This window comes from Henckelia pumila, chromosome 4 (genome assembly GCF_033568475.1).
Source record: "Henckelia pumila isolate YLH828 chromosome 4, ASM3356847v2, whole genome shotgun sequence".
Lineage (NCBI taxonomy): Eukaryota > Viridiplantae > Streptophyta > Magnoliopsida > Lamiales > Gesneriaceae > Henckelia > Henckelia pumila.
Genome location: NC_133123.1, coordinates 154,836,464 through 154,849,673, shown reverse-complemented (window position 1 = coordinate 154,849,673; position 13,210 = coordinate 154,836,464). Strand labels below are relative to the sequence as shown.

Sequence of the window (13,210 nt, the reverse complement as noted above, 5' to 3'; positions counted from 1 at the left end):
AATTATTATAACGAGTTTAAATTTAATTAATAATATAGATTATGTGACGCCCGGGGCTGAAGAGGCAGAGAGTGATCGCCGGTGCCAAGAGGTTGCACGGACAATGAGCGGCTCCTGGTAGGCTTCTAGGCGGAGGGAGACATGAATGAACCGATCCCGTGCCGGAATGAGAGGGATTCTGAGACTGTGTAGGTATGGGACTACATGGTTGAGGAGGGCTTAAAAGATTTCATATGTGCTACTCATATCAAGAAGGTGCATCTTCTTTTCGGAAGCTCATCACATAAGAACTCTAAAGTTAAGTGTGCTTAACTTGGGGCAATTATAGGATGGGTGATCCCCTGGGAAGTTTCTCAGGGTGCGTGTGAGTGAGGACATAAGCACGCTGAAAAGATCCGTCTTGATACAGTGGGTTGTTACAAATGGTATCAGAGCCGACCTCTCTTAGTACGGTATGGTTCGGGGACGAACCAAGCGAAAGCTGGTGGGCATGTGACGCCCGGGGCTGAAGAGGCAGAGAGTGATCGCCGGTGCCAAGAGGTTGCACGGACAATGAGCGGCTCCTGGTAGGCTTCTAGGCGGAGGCAGACATGAATGAACCGATCCCGTGCCGGAATGAGAGGGATTCTGAGACTGTGTAGGTATGGGACTACATGGTTGAGGAAGGCTTAAAAGATTTCATATGTGCTACTCATATCAAGAAGGTGCATCTTCTTTTCGGAAGCTCATCACATAAGAACTCTAAAGTTAAGCGTGCTTGACTTGGGGCAATTATAGGATGGGTGACCCTTGGAAAGTTTCTCAGGTGCGTGTGAGTGAGGACATAAGCACGCTGAAAAGATCCGTCTTGATACAGTGGGTTGTTACAGATTAACTATTTTTATCATTGTTACTAGTTACTACTACAACGATATCGTGTTGTTAAAAAGACGATAATAACAGTAGTTAATGTATTTGTTTGACAATGAAATGTCTAAATATTTATTAGAAGGGATGTGAATCATGTGACAAAAAAAACCCAACATTGAAAACGCATTGGTCGTGTTTTATGATATATCATATATACTAGCACCGAAGCACACGCGATGCATGTGAAAAACATAGATTAAATGTATTATTTCGTAATGCGTGATTATCATATAAAAAACGTAATGAGTAAGCAAACTGAAAAATAAACCAGTTATTTTCGATATTGATGTAAATTGCCAACTGCAATGTGAAAGAAAGTAGTTTTATGTAAGAGAGTATAATGTGGCTGTTATGCTAATGTGAGTGGATAGTTTTAGATAGTGTTTGAAAGAGCTTCTAGGAATCACTTCTCAGCATTTCGTTAACAAAATTTCACAAAATTTCAAAATTTTATTAACGAAAAAGCTGAGAAATGCTTTTAAGAAGCTCTCCCAAACACTACCTTAATGTTAGTGCTTTTTTTTTTCATGTTTTAAGTTTGAGTTTTTTAATTATTTTTTTATTATTGACCATAACAAGAGACCATGATATAGTCTTCTTCCATAATAAATAGTATAGATATTAGCAATAGCTAGAAATGTATATTATATTATTTGAGAAAAAATATTTATATATACTTGTAGAAAAATATATTACTATGTTGGTTGTGATTTGATTTGCTAGTGAAATTATAATATTCACCTATCACATTCCATTAGAATATAATTTGAAATTTCAATTATTATTCTTTTCCATGAAAATATATGCTCCAATTTACGAGTCCATCGGGATCAATAAGGTGATATCGACCATGGGCCATATTATGTTCCTAAGCTCATACTTGATCTAGAAGATAAAACAAGTGCGTCTTATAAGGTTGTGCTTGGATGGAAGCATGAATTTGAAATATATTTTTTTGTTGTTCAGAAAAGTACATAACACACCATAAACACTAAATCCATGCATTTTATATTTATATAATAATTCGTGTTAATTATGATGAATTTCAAGCTTCCATCCAATAATATAGTCATTTGAAATCCATTTTAATTTATATTCCTAACGTGTAAATAACTAATTTATGAATTTAAGATTTTTTTATGTTAAATTGTTAACAATAAAACTGTAATTGAAATTCATCTATTTGAAATCCTCCTATCCAAAAGCAATCTACGTTTATGAACAAACAAAAGATTTAGTCATTTAGTCCATTAATCCAACATGGTGTCTCGATCGATTTCAAGTTCACAAACAATAATCAACAAGTTACATAGTTCGTTCGAAGATATACTAATCATAATTTCATCTTTTTCGATTTAGTTTTTCGATTCAGTTTTGACCAAAAATGAACTCATTATGTCGATTAGACTAGACCGATCGATCCTTGTAATAAGTAATTTTGTTACTACAAATGGGCTTATTTGTTCATCCAGCCTCATATCGTGACAGGAAAAACCCGAATTAAGTTTATTAAACTCCATTTCGTATTGTAATTTACTAGTAATCAATTGGTAGCTGACTGTTCAATAAAAATAATAATCACACCCTTGAGCCATATATTTGCTTCGAACAAAGGTGCAATTTGCCTTTTGCCTTTTGCCTTTTGCCTTTTGGTGTGTCAAATGGCCAATGAATATATATATTATATAATTTTCATATTAAGGACTAATGTTTTGAGTATATCAAGTATAACCAGATGTTTGTACGGGCATCTTATTCGAATTTATTGAATATTGTTGTACTTATGCTAATATATTATACCGAAAATAGAATCTTGGTTCTATATTTTGATTTGACGGAAAAAAATCACGCCAATATTTTTATAATAATTCAAATTGACATTCAAATGGGGGAAGAAGAGAGTATGCATGTTCGTTTCTATAATTCTAAAGTCTACATTATTTTATAAAATAAAAAAATTTATAGAATAATCATCATTTGATCCCCACGTGTTTTTTAAACATAAATTTTAAAATCAATTATCAATTATAATCTTATCATAAATAAAATGAATTATTTTCTCTACTGATGAGATATATATATATATATATATATATAGAGTTCTTTTATGGTGCCCAACTCATATGCCCAACTCCATGCCCACCATGTACAATATGTGAGTTGACCAACACAATTGATGAGTTGACTTATCACATATTGTACATGGTGGGCATGGAGTTGGGTATATAGAGTTGGGCACAATAAAAGAACTCTATATATATATATATATATATATATATTAAATTTTAATTTTACAAATTTTATCTTTATTATTAATTCTTTCATGCACATGATATAATATATATCAACAGCCACCTTTTCCAATATTCAAACTCAAGCGGCTCACCTACCAAACACCTGCGCCGCCGTGTCGCCGCCCTCAATCCTAACGTCCATCGGACAAATTCTCCCAGCTCTGCTCTCTTCGCCCACTCTCCCCTCGGCGGAATTCCCCATAAACCCATTTCCTTCTTCCTCTTTATATTCTTTTGATTTTTCCGCCCACAAATCCACCCATTCTCTCTCCTTTTGCCTGCTTTCTGTTCGTATACATTTGACCACTCCAGCTCTCCGATGGCTTTGACTCCGATTCAGCTATCGAAACCCATTTTTTCAACCAAACCCACTTCGAGTGCGCCTTTGTTTTCGCTGCCAACGACCCAGAAGGTGAAACCTCGTCCCTTCACTGTCCGCAGCTCCGTGGTCGCCGCGCCGTCGCCGGCCGTTGCGTCGAAGGCTTCGGCTAAGGTTAAGAATGTCAAGGCCCGGCAGATCGTGGACAGCAGAGGCAATCCGACGATCGAGGTTGATCTGATCACGGAGGATAACTCGTTGTACCGATCGGCCGTCCCCAGCGGAGCTTCTACTGGGATCTACGAGGCCCTAGAGCTCAGAGATGGCGACAAGTCTGTTTATGGTGGTAAAGGGGTCCTCAATGCAGTCAAAAATGTCAATGAATATTTGGGTCCTAAGCTTATTGGTGTTGATGTCAGGTAAATAACAAAAATTCCTTTTGTATCTGTTTGCATAGTCTATGTTGGATTGTTTTGCTTTCATCTTCGAGTTCAAATTCGGATGCATTTTTGGTGATATGACGCTGAATGAATGCAATGAGGCTAGTGTACTTCAGTATATGAATGATGTAGCATCTCTGGATGCCATGTTTTGGTTCTTGGTTGCTGTTTAAAAGGATCGAGCTTTTCAAATTTTTCGAAGTTAGAATCGAGTTGGATCCATACCTGGCTTCTGGCTCGGGTCATCTTTCTCTTTTTGAGTGATTGTAGTTGGGAGAGATTGTGCATGGTGCAATGCCCAGTCTTCTGTTATGCGTTTGCTAGATTACTTAGATAGCAGTTGGTTTCTCTTCAAGAACTTGATATCCAGTCATGCCTTCAAGCTGGGAGACGTTTTTAGGCTCCGAAAGTCTAATGATTATCTGGTTACTTACTGTTGGTTCTCGTTATAGGAATCAGGCTGATGTGGACTCGGTTATGCTGGAATTTGATGGGACTCCGAACAAATCGAAACTAGGGGCCAATGCGATTTTAGGAGTTTCTCTTAGCGTGTGTAGAGCTGGTGCTGGAGCAAAGGGTGTTCCCCTTTACAAGCATATACAGGAAATATCAAACACCAAAGAGCTTGTAATGCCTGTCCCAGCATTCAATGTGATAAACGGAGGCAGCCATGCTGGTAACAATCTTGCAATGCAAGAGTTCATGATATTGCCCGTGGGAGCAACCACGTTTTCCGAGGCTCTCCGGATGGGTAGTGAAGGTAAGCAGAGATGGATATTGCTTTTCATTGCTTTAAATTTTAAAGCAACCATCTCTGTATCAATGGCAGATCCTTAGTTTTTCTTGTATTAGTTAGGTGCTACTTACTGCACATTTTAAACCGTGTGTGCGCTGAGTCATTAGATTCGGACGGAAAAACTTGTGATACTCGGTCTTCTGTGAGCAGTGTATCACATTCTTAAGGGAATTATCAAAGCTAAATATGGACAAGATGCGTGCAACGTCGGGGATGAAGGTGGATTTGCACCCAATGTGCAGGACAACAGGGAAGGGCTGGTACTACTCATGGATGCTATCGAAAAAGCCGGTTACACCGGCAAGGTATGATAGCACTTTTCTTTGTATTTCGTACTTGCATGTGCTTTTCTTGAAGCATATTCATGGGAAAGTGTTGGTTCAGATTAAAATAGGGATGGACGTTGCAGCTTCGGAGTTTTTGACTAAAGATGGTAGATACGATCTCAATTTCAAGAAACAGCCAAATGATGGTGCCCACGTGCTGAAAGCCGAGAGCCTTCGCGATCTTTACAAAGAGTTTGTCCGAGATTTTCCTATTGTTTCGATTGAGGATCCATTTGACCAAGACGACTGGAGTTCATGGTCATCACTGCAAGCTTCAGTTGATATTCAGATTGTAGGTGATGATTTGTTAGTCACCAATCCAAAAAAGATCGCTGAAGCGATTCAGAAGAAGGCCTGCAATGCTTTGCTACTGAAGGTATCAGTCGACATAATGTATACTTGTTGGTAACTTCAACTCGATGTCTAACTCGTCTGTGTATATGGCAGGTGAACCAAATTGGCACAGTCACTGAGTCCATTCAGGCAGCACTTGACTCAAAAGCTGCTGGCTGGGGAGTAATGGTCAGTCACCGTAGTGGCGAGACCGAAGACAACTTTATTGCAGATTTGTCTGTGGGCTTGGCCAGCGGACAGGTTTGTGCACTACATTATATGCATTCATACCTTTACTGCTTATATTTTCCTATGTTTTCACCAACATATTACTCTAAATCTTGATTCTTCTTTATGCAGATCAAGACCGGAGCACCATGCCGAAGTGAACGGTTAGCCAAATACAATCAGGTACAACATCGAGATTTTTATTGCACCGTCAATATGATAGATGATTTGATACCAAATATAATAGATACTTCGAAATACATAAAAAAAAAATGATAGAAAGAAATGGTAACTCAAACCATAGTGACATTCCAAAAACTTACTAGTTGATACTGTTTATTCTTGGTTTGGGTGTAGCTGCTGCGTATTGAAGAAGAACTCGGAAATGTTCGCTATGCTGGTGAAGCTTTCAGATCCCCTTAGGAAAAAAGAGTGAACCTTTATCTATTCGGGAAAAACATTAGAGTTGGTTTTGTACGTGTAACACTAAGTCGATCAAATATGCGCGAAGTTAAAAGAAATAAAAGGCAGGTTTTCACAGAGAACTGCTTCACTTCTGTGTTTTGTGTATGACATTTCTATTTCAAGCGAAAGTTCCCTTATTAGTTAGTGCTAAGCTCCTCTCTCAGGCATTCATGCACATTTATAACTGCATTCTCAAGATCCTTAGAGACTAGAGTTGACTTAAATTAGCTAATTCTTAATATGACCGAAAGCTTAGTATGACAAATTTAGGAAATGGATGCAATTAACCCAACAGAAAAGGCAGGGAACTCGAGGAAAGCATCACAAAATCAAGCATTAGCATTGTAGCTAATCAAATAAAAACATTATTAACGACTTTACTTGGTGTTAATTTTCATATAACCTCCTAAAGACTGCTATTTGTATATTGATAAAGTCCACACATGCCTTTGTAAATCAATGACCAAAAGTTGAAGAAACCTTCTCAATCCACCGTCGACCATCTGTCCATCAAATCTTGATGGCTGGACCGGTATATATTTGGGGGCGCATATACAGTTCATCTGGTGTTGAAACCTCAGCAAGCCAAGCATATTCATCTTCTTTTCCGCTCACACTCTCATCTTCCTTCACATCTGCAAAATGTAAAACCAGCTATTCATGGTTTCTGTGATTTCCATGCCAGAAATGCACTCAGTACTACTCATCAAGCAATTTCCTAAGAGTTATGCGAGAGAGTTTTGATTATGTAGAGTATACTCACAAAAGCTGGAGCGAGGGTAATCACGATAATAAGAACAGCTCCTTCCACGAGTTTCATCGTATGGAGGTGCAAGGATGTCAAGAACCGCGCAAGGAGTGACTGCCGTAAAACAATGAAGATTCCCTCCCCTCCTCGGATACAGTACCGATGTACTACATGGTGCAGTCAGAACTTCATCAACAACCAGTTTTGCCAATCTAACTGACACATAACGGAAGTTTCATCAAATTCATCAGACAGATCATGAATTTTTCAATCATCATGAATGAAAGCTCATTAAACACATATACTAAGATGACGGATTTAATTTTACATGAAACACATGGTTACTTTTAGGACTACACAAGTCCTGTGTTTCCAATGGAGGATAGTCCGAACATGAAGCGGAAAACCTGTATGCGGCAGGAAGCAAAAGATGATTCAAATTGAATATAATACCAAACCTTTAGAACGTTCAGTGCCAGCACTTTTTTGTATTTGGGCTGGCTCCACCCAGTCGTAAGATTTCACATGCAATGAGCCATACAGGACTTTGCTCAAAACAGTCATGCCAGGATGATCATGAAGTGGAATAACAGAGGAAGTTGGAAAGCAAAATATGCACATCTGCAATAAATTCATATAATAATTCAATCAGTTGATAAGAGTGTAGAGAACTCATAATATAACATAATTCCCTCAACTGGAAGCACACCAATATTACATATCGGTTGCATTTAGAATGTACTGTATGAATAACAACATTAATCAATCAAATTGGGTGAGATATAAAAGGGAAAAGAATGGTGCATGGACAGTATAAAGATTTCTTATATTGCTCAGCATTTGAATGCCATAAACAATAAACCACCAGCATTGGATAAGTGAAAGTTGTTGCTACTTCAAATTTTTTGTCATATAGCATTCCCAATGCCATTACGAGACGATTGGCAAATAATTTGATGCAAATGATCCTAGGACACTAGGCATAGAATCAGGAGGTAGTAAACAAGTATCTACTTTATAATGAAATTAGCCCAGGCCACTTTGTTTGGCAGCCAACAATATATCACCTGCAGCATGGACTACACTTTTATGGATGTCTTCAATGTAGGAGTAAAATGAGTCACGTCACAAAAGCAGACTCGATATGAAGTTAAACATATGATGAACATTTGAAATCATAATATGAAGTAAGGAGATTGAAACCTCAAGAAATGGAAATTCCGAAATACCGTGAAATTTTCTCCCTCGTGCACATCCACATAAGTTATTGGTTGAGCCCATCGATCTACTCGATTGAACAACTGAACTCCAAAATGACCATGACCTCTATCATCCTCTTTGCCAGCATCAGTAAGTCCAACATCAGAAGGACCAAGTGAATCTGAAAAAGGATGCAAGCTTTTTTACACATAAATATGCTTTGCCTCCACACTCAATAGTCAACAGTGGTTGCAGAATCTATTATAGAAAGTCAAAACTGATGTTTTGAGCTTGAATCCTTGATCAAAACAGAAAAATCGACTACTGAAAAACACCAAACAGACAACTGAGCTTACTCAAGCAAAGAATTTCAAAAGAAATCCTCGTGCATATTTCAAGAGCCCACTCCAATGAGCTAAACCACGAAAAACAACTCTCCGCACGAACATTTCATGATGAACAAGGCAATTAAGGATAGAAGGGTAAGAACATGAGGAGAATCTGATCACCAACCAACAGAAGTACAGAACAACTGAGCAGTCAAATGTAAGAAGCAAAACATGGGAGTTCCACTAAACGACCACATAACTCAATACATTTCAACCTCACACGACAATTTCATCCAAAGCAACATGAATATATGATACGCTTTTTCTTAGCAAGCGGCATAAACTCAATAAAGAGAAAAAGAATATTCCCGAGTTGTCACAGTATGACGATAATCAAAAGCTTTTCCACCCCATTAGCTCGAATTTCAAACAAAAAATTTCAACAGATGGTAGGAGGCCAAGAAACAACCGACTCTTTTAAATTCTACAGCAAGTATAGCGAATTGCACATTTGCACCACTATTTTCCAAACCCATTATCGATTCTTATTTTCATTCAAAATTATCACAATTAAACTCCTCATTCAACGCAACTGGAAGAACCCATGGTCTTTACGCCACAGTAATTGAAATCCCAAAAGCAGGAAAGATGAAAAAATACCCATTAAAGAGGAGAGGCTTCTGATGCCCTGAGAAGAAGGCGGGGACGGGGAGGACGGCGAGAAAGTCTGCTTGCAAAGGTCGTAGAGAGATTGAACAGGAGGAATCTTCTTCTTCATAGTCATCGTCAAGAACCTGCTATGAAAACACATACCGTTGCTTGGTTTTACTCTGCTGACATCTTACTATCTTGTTATCTGAATTGTGCGTGGCTCATAAAAAACTGTTTTCTTTTTTGTCAATGGTAATTTTTTTAAATTTTCTCATTATTTTTTTATATACTGCTTCTTTGAAATCATGACATTGCTAAAAATTATATATGATTATATAAATACTTTGTGTTTTCAAATTTTGTGCACAAATACCCCTAAAAATACGTACGAACTAAGGGTTATGTGCTCATATTTTGCAAACACTGATAGATATGTGGTATTAAAAAACACAAGAAGCTAGTAAATCATTATTTTTTCATTGGAGTAGCAATATCGATATTTCACAAAGATATTGTTAATGGACAAAAATCACTCTCGCATATCATCTCATAAAAGTTTAATTTTAAAATATGATTTAAATTTTTTTTTTTCAAAATTCTTTAATTGATCAATGCACGATATTAATCCACTAACTTGCTTTTTTTTAATTTAATTTTTTTTTACGTGACATCAAAAAAAATTCGATAATATCCGATTTTACGTGAGCATTTTTTGAAGACCTACATGTCCTAATTTTGGATATTACATCAGCGACAACACTCTGATGAGAAAAATTAAAATTGTAATTAGTGAAGTAACACTAAAAATAGATGGATAATATGATAAAAATGAAAAACATACATGTAAAGAAAGAAGGTCATTCACGGTCTCCTATTTGGCTATTTTATCATCCTTTTACGGTGATTGAATAAATTAATTTATTTTATTCATCCTAAAAAAATTTATAAAATCAATATTTAAAACACTATTATAACACAATTACAATTTATACAAGGATTTAATATAATTAAATTAAGTTTCCTATTTAAAATATAATGTGTACCATTCTGATTCGAACATTATGCACCAATAGATATTGAATACTATTTTTTTTAAAGAATCAGATACTACTTTTTTTTTTTTTTTATAAACAACACACACGGTACAGAGAAACTACACATCCACTTCAAAAGTCATGATAATTAAATACTACTTTTATAAATAGTACAATTGAATTCCAGCTATCCTAGTGGTGGTATAAGAGTTAACTGCTGTCAACATTAATGTTGCAATATGATGTCCCTTACTTAAAATATTCTTATAAAAAAACACATGCTGGCTTATGGATCTCAATATAGACATATATTTGGATTATGATTACTTTATTCATACTTTATAAATTAAATAAAATATTTCTTGAAAATCAGAAATAATATATGCTTTTATATCTAACTCACTTTAATTTCATTTGATTAATGAAAATGGAAAAACAACCATTCAACTACTGAAACCAATTATCCAGAATTCTTTGCATAACTAAAGAGGGCCGAACAAATGCAGAAGCTGATTATGATGCTATCTCATCCAGAAACTCCTGAAGTTCTTCAATTGGAGCATTGAACAGTCCTACAAAATCAATATACATCGAGTTGATGTTCTTTGCATTTGCATAAAATAATGGTAAGTAACTGATGACAATCCCTGCAACTTTGTAATGGTAGTTACCACTTTGATGATTTTTGTGCAACACATCACCGGATCGAAATTCTTCTCCTCTTCTCCTTTTCAGGTTTCCCAGAAGTGAGCGAAATTCTGACGCCGTGTTTATCAGCTCTGTCCAAATCAATCATGAAGGTCGTTTAGCAGGGCAACAATATCTTTATCTAGCAAATTTGTCTCCTTTCTTTTGATTACGTTATTTAAGTAATGACTATTGACGCAGTGAAATTCGAGTCAAAGGCAAAAACTATCTCATATTAAGATAGCCTATCCAACGAAATCTAGTCAGTGGACGCTAATAGGTAATATCCATGGATGAGAACCTTGCACCACATTTAAGGTCAATGAAAAATATGGTTCAAGAGTGAAAATGGAGCCTTGCAGGAAATTTGCTGGCTCACAAAGTTACAAAGTAATGCCATCTTTCTTCATGGTCAGACACTAGTTATAGCTACCTTGGAACAATTCGGTGGTATCATGTTTCTGGTACAACTCTAACGCTTCATCAATCAACCCAACAGAGTGACTGCTTGACAAAGACTGCCTCTCCAGTGTACGAAGTTCTCTGCTAAGTTCAGCAGATTCTTTTCCAACCTGAGTTTTAAATTCAAGTTTCCCGAGCAAAAATGTTAAATAACCACACTAACAAAGGAAAGTGTGCAGACAGTAAGACCGAAGGTACCAGAGCAAGTTTGTCACGCAAAGATTTCAACTGTGCGTCCAGCTCTGCGTCAGTAAGAGCATCAAGGTCTGGTAAATCATCTCCAGAGGATTCATTCTAGAATGACAGTTTCAGAAGGTATTTAGGAAATATCAAATCGTGCTATACAAGGATGGAATCATCGTGTTTGCATGAACTGCAACAGCAGCTTTGAACAAATAACGGTACAGTCTTAGTTCCACATACTAGTGAAATAAATGAACAGATGAACTCACTCATAACAGAATTTCGATACACTACCATGACCTAGTATGGTCGACTCGTTCCTTGAAATCTCAACCAAAAATCAAACGTGGGCAATCCCAGAAACTACAATCAGTGCCATTTTGTAGAAGTTGCAGAGGCAAGGCCGCAAGGCACCACTTGCCCTTAAATGTAACAGAAAGCTCAAAACAATAATCCAGAATTTCTACCATTTCAGAGTTCAGGCTACGCCAAATCAATTCAATGGAGTGCAACCTTTGAGTTGAGGACTAGAATGTTGTGTCCTAGGAGTTGATTTCTCTAAACTACTTAAACTACCTTCAAATAAAGTTTAGGTCAAATAGCTGCACCTACAGAAGTAATGCCATTTACAATATTGTTAAATTTTCATCTTGTAAAAAAAGTTCGTATCTTGTCAAGATCCTTCAACACCCACTAAATTATGGCAACATAAAAAGTCTCCACCACGAACTTTATGCTTCTAACACCTTTCAATTAATCCAGACAAGATAAAAAAAATTTCCAAAAAATGAAAATTGTAATGTTTTCAGCTAGAATGAGCAAGACATACGGCTTTTGGCAGTGAGAATTTTTCTGGCACGGTAAAACAAAAGCGAAGACTGTATTCTTCCCATTTCTGCATCCGCTGGTTGAGGGCCGATTGGGTCAGCTTCTGAATGTATGCCACCCCCTACCGATGCAAAACAAAAATTCATAGAAAAATTAAAATCCTAAGCCATAAAATTTAGAGGAAAAAAAAAAACCATTTTAAGAAAACCCAACTGCATAAAATTCAACAAACTAACAAAAAAAGAATATATATATATATATAGTCGTAAAAACCTTTGTTAGTTCCTCAGATCGATCTGTGCCCTCAGTTTTCAGCCGCGTAGAAGCTTCCCTATTGCACCAAAAATCAAAATCAAAATCAAAATGATGTAACTTCAGTTGAGTGTGTGAATCGAATCGGCAAACAGAAATTGGTGAGGGAATTACCGGAGGAAGTAATCAAAAGCCTTGTCGAAGAGATCGTCGACAATGTTAAGGACCTCGTTGATGAAGAGCTGCGGACAGAGATTGAAAGATTCGAAAATCGCCTCGCTTTCGCTTCCTTCCATTACACCCAAACCTGATATTTCTCCAATTCCCGCCAGATAAAAAAAAATTGAAAAAATAGTATCTTTTCAATTAAATTCATAATATAAGTATATAACTGTCGACTCGAGGATGATTAACGATTAAAATATATTTGTAATTTTTATAAATAAATGATTATTTTTTTTGAAATATTTGTTAAGAAAAAATTCATAATATAGTTATATTTTTGAAAGTGACTGAATAATATATTTTTTTCACAAAATTGGCAGTTATATTTTATTAGTCGAGATTTGTCTTTTGATTATAATATTGTAAAATTTTCATTTTTGAATAGATTTTATTTATATATATTTTCTTTTTATAGCCATCATTTCATAAATCTTAATTAGTGATAAAATTTTTATTTTTGAATATATTTTATTTTTATATATTTGCTTTTTATAGCGATCA

The 13,210-nt window shown here is 36.2% G+C and overlaps 3 protein-coding genes across 4 annotated transcripts; 1 reads left to right on the top strand and 2 right to left on the bottom strand.

The window, feature by feature from the left end:
* Positions 1-3,260: 3,260 nt before the first annotated feature.
* LOC140860019 (enolase 1, chloroplastic) lies at positions 3,261-6,249 on the top strand. Its single transcript, XM_073262749.1, has 7 exons — positions 3,261-3,941; positions 4,415-4,722; positions 4,909-5,063; positions 5,143-5,460; positions 5,532-5,678; positions 5,778-5,828; positions 6,003-6,249. Exons 1-7 carry the CDS (start codon positions 3,523-3,525, stop codon positions 6,066-6,068), a joined length of 1,464 nt encoding a protein of 487 aa, XP_073118850.1. The 5' UTR covers positions 3,261-3,522; the 3' UTR covers positions 6,069-6,249.
* On the bottom strand, positions 5,961-9,233 carry LOC140860020 (plant cysteine oxidase 3). Of its 2 annotated transcripts, XM_073262751.1 has the most exons (6): positions 9,048-9,233; positions 8,088-8,239; positions 7,317-7,479; positions 6,874-7,074; positions 6,591-6,745; positions 5,961-6,089 (listed from the first exon to the last, which is right to left on the bottom strand). In XM_073262751.1, exons 1-5 carry the CDS (start codon positions 9,196-9,198, stop codon positions 6,621-6,623), a joined length of 792 nt encoding a protein of 263 aa, XP_073118852.1. In that variant the 5' UTR covers positions 9,199-9,233; the 3' UTR covers positions 5,961-6,089; positions 6,591-6,620. The 2 variants fall into 2 exon arrangements, with proteins under 2 accessions (XP_073118852.1, XP_073118851.1); XM_073262750.1 differs by lacking the exon at positions 5,961-6,089 and having other exon boundaries at positions 6,426-6,745.
* A 1,232-nt stretch (positions 9,234-10,465) lies between these two features.
* Positions 10,466-12,806, bottom strand: LOC140867402 (protein MIS12 homolog). Its single transcript, XM_073272467.1, has 7 exons — positions 12,659-12,806; positions 12,506-12,563; positions 12,234-12,353; positions 11,420-11,515; positions 11,193-11,331; positions 10,744-10,851; positions 10,466-10,644 (listed from the first exon to the last, which is right to left on the bottom strand). Exons 1-7 carry the CDS (start codon positions 12,778-12,780, stop codon positions 10,586-10,588), a joined length of 702 nt encoding a protein of 233 aa, XP_073128568.1. The 5' UTR covers positions 12,781-12,806; the 3' UTR covers positions 10,466-10,585.
* Positions 12,807-13,210: the final 404 nt, after the last annotated feature.